This window comes from Saccopteryx bilineata, chromosome 2, assembly GCF_036850765.1.
Source record: "Saccopteryx bilineata isolate mSacBil1 chromosome 2, mSacBil1_pri_phased_curated, whole genome shotgun sequence".
Lineage (NCBI taxonomy): Eukaryota > Metazoa > Chordata > Mammalia > Chiroptera > Emballonuridae > Saccopteryx > Saccopteryx bilineata.
Window position 1 is genome coordinate 65,261,085 of NC_089491.1, and position 6,000 is coordinate 65,267,084.

The 6,000-nt window shown below is 40.5% G+C and overlaps 1 protein-coding gene across 5 annotated transcripts in view; it reads left to right on the plus strand.

Moving 5' to 3' along the window:
- The window catches only part of RCL1 (RNA terminal phosphate cyclase like 1), a 67,033-nt gene extending 62,526 nt beyond the window's left edge, over positions 1–4,507 (plus strand). For 3 of the 5 annotated variants that reach the window (XM_066257192.1, XM_066257194.1, XM_066257193.1), the window contains one exon: positions 4,193–4,507. In XM_066257192.1, coding sequence (XP_066113289.1) covers positions 4,193–4,343 — 151 coding nt within the window. In that variant the 3' untranslated portion in view covers positions 4,344–4,507. Of the gene's footprint in view, positions 1–2,331; positions 2,467–4,192 lie in introns of all 5 variants that reach the window. The other 2 variants (XR_010729087.1, XR_010729086.1) reach the window with 2 other exon arrangements.
- The last annotated feature ends 1,493 nt before the right edge of the window (positions 4,508–6,000 follow it).

Here is a 6,000-nt window from a genome sequence, read left to right on the forward strand (position 1 = left end):
AGGTGGTTGGTCCTCTGTAAAAGAGCAGAGCTGCTGTCAGGGTGCAGTGGCTCGCTCTTTTGCCTGGCTGTGCAGCCATGTGGTTGTGTCTAGGAAGTGTGGATCTGCATACAGTATGGTGTTTGGAAGAGGTGGGGCCTCGTGGGGCCTGTATGTGGCTGTAGCCCTGCAGAACTTGGGCTGTGGAGAAGGGTGTGGATAAGCACTGAACATGGCTTTGTTCAGCTGTGTGTAGATACAGGGCGAGTTTATTCTGTGCTTGGTTTTTATTTTCTTAGAGACTGTTAAGATTTAATATTGTCTGTTTCTGATTTAATACTGTCTCAGTTTCTGAGAAAGTGTGGTCTTTGATAGCCTAGGTATAGGAGACAGAGGGGAAATGAGGCTGGAAGTGGGAAGACATTCTGAAGCATACCTTCATCCAGTCCCTTATCTTGTTTTCCTCAGGCAGGTTGAGGGGTTGGCAGAACATTAGGTAAGCAGTGGAACCGACTTTGCTTTTATAACTATTCCAAAGGCTGCAAATACCCCAGAACTGCAAATATGTAGTCCTGCACACTCAAACCTGTGTTTCTCCTAGTCTTCTCCAAGAGATCAGAAGCAAGCCGAGGCCTCTAGGAGCTCTGCCAGCTGAGGACGGTGTCTGGTTTTTCCAGCACAGTTGAACGATTCAGAGTGAAGTAGGCCGGGGAGGCTCTGGGAGCAGGCCTGTATTAGAGCTGAGGCAGCAGCGAAGGAGAGAACAAGCTGTTTTCTCCTCAGAATGCAGATGAGTGGGCGAGGTGACTGGCTTTGTCTGCACTGCTGCCAGCTGGACGCTTTGCCCACAGATGTGGACTGTTTATCTATGGGTTTGATGTGTTTGCTTTCCTTTTCTCCTAGGACAGGGTGGGGTGCAGAGCAGAAAACTGAAAATTGGTTAGTAAGACAGGAAAGCCAGCAGGGGAAGAACTCACTTCCCTTAATTGCTGAGAATGTTGAAGTCATTTTTCAAAATTAGTCCTAACTCCTAAATTCTATTTCATGCCTCATTTAGATAATGCCTAGCAGGTATAATGGGTTTCACTGAGAGCTAAGGTCATTGCCTTTGATTTCCCAGGGTGGGGGGAATTGTGCGACAACTAGACGTAAACATTTAATTAGAGACTATAAGCAGAGCCAAGAATGCAGAAGGGTTATTGGCCAGGGTAAGCTTTGTAGAAGAGTTGACAAATGGGATGCTATTTTAAACGTAGAGATGAGGTAGCACCACACTAGGTGGAACAGGAAAGTGAGGAATTTTTCTGGGAGCATGCAGTGCTTATCAGAGCTGCTCTCCAGGGCAGCTTCTGTTTCACTCTTAACCCCTGATGTGCCGGTCACATCAGCCAAGCGGGGTGATGTTTGGGCCCCCTTTTCTTCTTTTTGCCTTTAACAGATTAGCTAGGGTAGAGGAACAGGAAGGGGTGGAAAATTTATTGCAAGAGACTTTATACTTAGTTTGGTATGTACTGTGTGAAAGTGGGAGCCAGGATCAATACTTTTTTTTTTAACTTCACAAATACATATTTATTTGAAACAGCTCTATTGAAATATATTCACAGACCTGTGTAAACATAAATACAATCTAATTTTAGAACATTTTCACCATCCTAGATAGAAACCCTTTGCCTATTCAAGGTTGTTCCCCATTACCCCCTCCCCTAGCTGCAGGAAACCACTTATCTGCTTTCTGCTTCTGTAATACATTTGCCTGTTCTGTCCATTTCATATAAATAGAGTCATACAGTATGAGTTCCTTGGTGACTGGCTTCTTTCACATAACGTAACGTTTTCAACGTTCATCCATACTGTAGCATTTGCCAATATTTTGTTCCTTTTTGTGGTTGAATAATATTCCATTGTATGGACATACCACATTTTGTTTATCCATTCTTCTGTTGATGGACGTTTAGATTGTTTTCATTTTTTTTGTTAAGAATAAGGCTATTTACAAGTTTTTGTGTGGCCATATGTTTTCATTATTCATGTATTAAAATGGAATTGGTGGATGATATGATAACTCTGTTTAACATATTGAGGAACTGGCAGGCTATTTTCCACAGTGGTGGGTGAAAGTTTTCTCTCTGACCACACATTATATTTGTCTTTTTTATTGTGACCATTCTATTGGGTGTGAAGTGGTACCTCATAGCGGTTTCGGTTTTCACTTCCCTAATGACTAATGCTGTTAAGTATGTTTTCTTGTGCTTATTGGCTATCTGATCCTTTACCTTTTTAAAATTGGGTTATTTGGTTTCTTATTATTGAGTTGTAAGTATTCTTTATTTTTTAAATGTTTATTGATTTTAGTGAGAAAGGGAGAGAGAGAAAGAGAAATAGACACAGAAACATCTGCCTGTTCCTGTATGTGCCCTGACTGGAGATTGAACCGGCAACTTCTGCGCTTCAAGATGATGCTCTAACCAATAAAGCTGTCTGGCCAGTGCAAGTTCTTTATATATTCAGAAATTAGACCCTTATATACATGATTTGCAAATATTTTCTCCCATCCTGAGGATATTTTCACTTTCTTGATAGTGTCCAAAAAGTATTTTAATTTTGATAAAGTCCAATTTATTTTTTCTTTCATCATTCTGCTTTTCGTGTTGTATCTAAGAAACCATTACCTAGCCGAAGATCTTGAAGATATACTGCTATTTTCTTCTGTTTCATAGTTTTAATTCTTACATGCAGATCTTTGATCCATACTGAGTTAACTGTTGTGTATGATTTGAAGAGAGATCTATGTGAAATTGTTCCAGTATCATTTATTGAGAAGGTTATTCTTTCTCTAGTGAATTATCCTGGCACCATTTCTGAAAATCAAATGAATATAAATTGTTGGTTTATTTCTTGGCTCTCAATTCTGTTCCATTGATCTGCATGTCAGGATCAGTATTTTGAAAGCTCCTCAGGTGATTCCATGTACATTTGGGGCTGAGAACCATCTGGCTGGAGTAAGGAGTTTGGATGGATTGATTGGCAGGGAACACAACACATGATTGATGAAATACCTTATTATAGATATGCAAACCATCTGTTCTTAACTAAACCGGGGTTTTTAAACTTGCCTGATAAAAATCACCAGGAGTGCTTGTGAATAATAGAATTCTGTCCCCTGTGCACAGAGGAGACAGGGCCTGGTGTTGGGGGAAGTCTTTGTGTGTGGCCTGTGGTTCTAGGCTCTTCCACTTGGACATGTCTTCTCTATCAGTTGCCAGTTGATCAAAGCCTTTAGGAACCTGTATGTTTAATGAATTCTCCAGGTGAGTGTTATGGTCAGAGTACCTAGGTCAGTGCTAAAGCTGCTAAGCCAGACCAGTAGAAGCCTACATACCCGTACCGTGGTCCTTCCACAGAATTGCCATTCCCAAGGTACTCTTGGGGTGAAGCCATAGCTCTGTCTTAAAGGAGATGACAAGAAACAGTTCCACGAAACTTCTCACCATATTCATTGTGAGCTCTTTCCTGGCCACCTTATTCAATGTTCTCTCCCGCCTGTACACGCAGATATGGGTATACCCACATTTCCTCCCCATCAGCCTTGTTTACGTTATTTAAATTTCCCTTTTCAAGAATATTTAACTTATTTTGTCTGTTCCACTAGATTGAAAATTTCATATGAGAAGGGATTTTTAGTTGATGGCAACATCTCTAGCACCAAGGACAATGCCCAGCACATTGTAGGCATTCAATAAGTATTTGTTATGTGAATGGAAGATGTTGTTGAGGTTGAGGAATGAAGAGAGATACTTCTCTATTTTAGTGTCAGCAGCAGTCATTCTGCTTGGCTTTATTGCATGATGCTATGAATCATGACAGTATGTGCTTCTCTCTTTGCAGGAGCAAAGATGAACGTCATATTTATTTCCACTGTAACGAGTATGTAGGCCAAGAGTTAGGTGTCATGTACTAATCTCTAACCTTATTTTTTAATTCATCTTGTACTGTGTGCATCTCTACACAAATACAGGTCCTTTTTGGAAACTGGTAGACTATAAATAAATACTATTTAATCAGCTTTGATGAGAATTTTTAAAGTTTGGTCATTCCTCTTGATCTAGGAAATTAAACGCTTGGATTCAGAAATTGAATTTCTGCTTCTATGGGTTCTCAAAAAAAAAATCAAGTTCCTTTTTCATTTCTTCCTCTTTTTTATTTTTATTTTTAGGATAGAATTTTTGCGGCATTTGAAGAGCTTTTTCCAGATTATGTTTAAAGTTGAAACCAAGCCATGTGGTGAAGAACGGAAGGGTGGGGACAAAGTGTTAATGACCTGTGTTGGCATTGGCTTCTCCAACCTCAGCAAGACCCTCAAGTGATGTTGTCACAGGAAGGTCCCAACACCTACAGACAAAGCAGCAGCTGCCGAGGGTCCGAGGGGAACAAGTTCAAATTCATCCAGGACAGGAGAACCTTTTTATATTAAGGTCTTTCTTAATTTTTTATTTAAAAACAATATCTAAATAAAAGACATCTTATATCAGTGTGGTTTTCAGTTGTTTCTTCCCTGGTGTTTGACATTCCTCAGGAGGCCCTGTCATGATGAGGGCTCCCTTGTCTTTACCAGGACAAAGAACACGCCTTCAGGACATAGTGGAGCTGCTAGACCAGCATCACAGCTGCATTTCAGCAATGCTTCCTCAGTCCGTATCCTTGGGCTTCTGCTGTGTGGATGTTTTCCAGACCTGTGGCATCCATTACTGTTCTTTTTGCAAGAACTGACCTCTTTGAACCTTGGTTTCTGTGTAAGGATTAAATTAGATCATATCGGTGGGAACTATGAGTAGTGCAGTGTTGTGCAAATTTCAGAAAATGGTATATATTAAACTATGTCATCCCTTGTCTTTGGAATGAACACTGCTATCTTGGAGACAGATTCTGCTCCGTCTGGTTAATTGTTTGTATATGTGGGGGTGGGGGGAATGAATGAATGCTTTGGGAGGGCAGGGGTCCAATTAAAGTTACTGGTTATTTTTTGTATCTCAGGTGTGTTATACATTTAAAAAAATTTATTCACACAGTAACCCTATAATGCAGATTATATTATCTCCACAAGAAAACTCAAAAAGGATACTTTGTTTCTTTGAAATTTAAAATGTAAAGACATTAGATGTTCTGATTTAAAGATATAAATGTAATAGTGTCAAGAGTTTAGAATTTTACCTTAGTTATTTTAAGTTAATGCATTAGATCAGTGTCCCCAAACCCCGGGCCGTGGACCGGTACCAGTCTGTGGGCCATTTGGTACTGGTCCGCAGAGAAAGAATAAATAACTTACATTATTTTCGTTTTATTTATATTTAAGTCTAAACGATGTTTATTTTTTTAAAATGACCAGATTCCCTCTATTACATCCGCTAAGACTCACTCTTGACTCTTGTCTCGGGTCACGTGATACATTTATCTGTCCCACCCTAAAGGCTGGTCTGTGAAAATATTTTCTGACATTAACCAGTCCGTGGCCCAAAAAAGGTTGGGCACCACTGCATTAGATTATTACTGTTAAATGGATGCTAGAGGAAGACATGAGAGTCCTCAGAGACAAAGAATTTTGTTACTCAGCACAGCGAGCAGCATGAGCTTCATGTTTGTATTGGTTTCTCCTGTTTCCCAAGTCCCAGTGGTGATGAGGAGGGGCCCCAGGCAGATGGTATGCACAGAGTAGGTTTGCATCACAACCAAGGAACGTGCATGCTTGGGGGCTCTACCCCTTATGGCACGCCTGCTCTTGTTTCATATTCGGCCATTACTGCAACCCTTCAGACTGCTTGCTGTGAACACAGTTATGAGAAAGGGTTCAGGTAAAGGCCTCGCCAGCAAGAATGTGCAGGAACACTCAGGGTTGTGTGTACGGAGTAGGAGTTGGTAGAAGGAGGAGATATAATTCTTTCTACTAGGATTTCAAATGGTATTCTCCACCTGTGATGGGCTTTTCTTTTTCTTTTTTTTCTTTCTGCAGTGGGCTTTTTTTTTTTT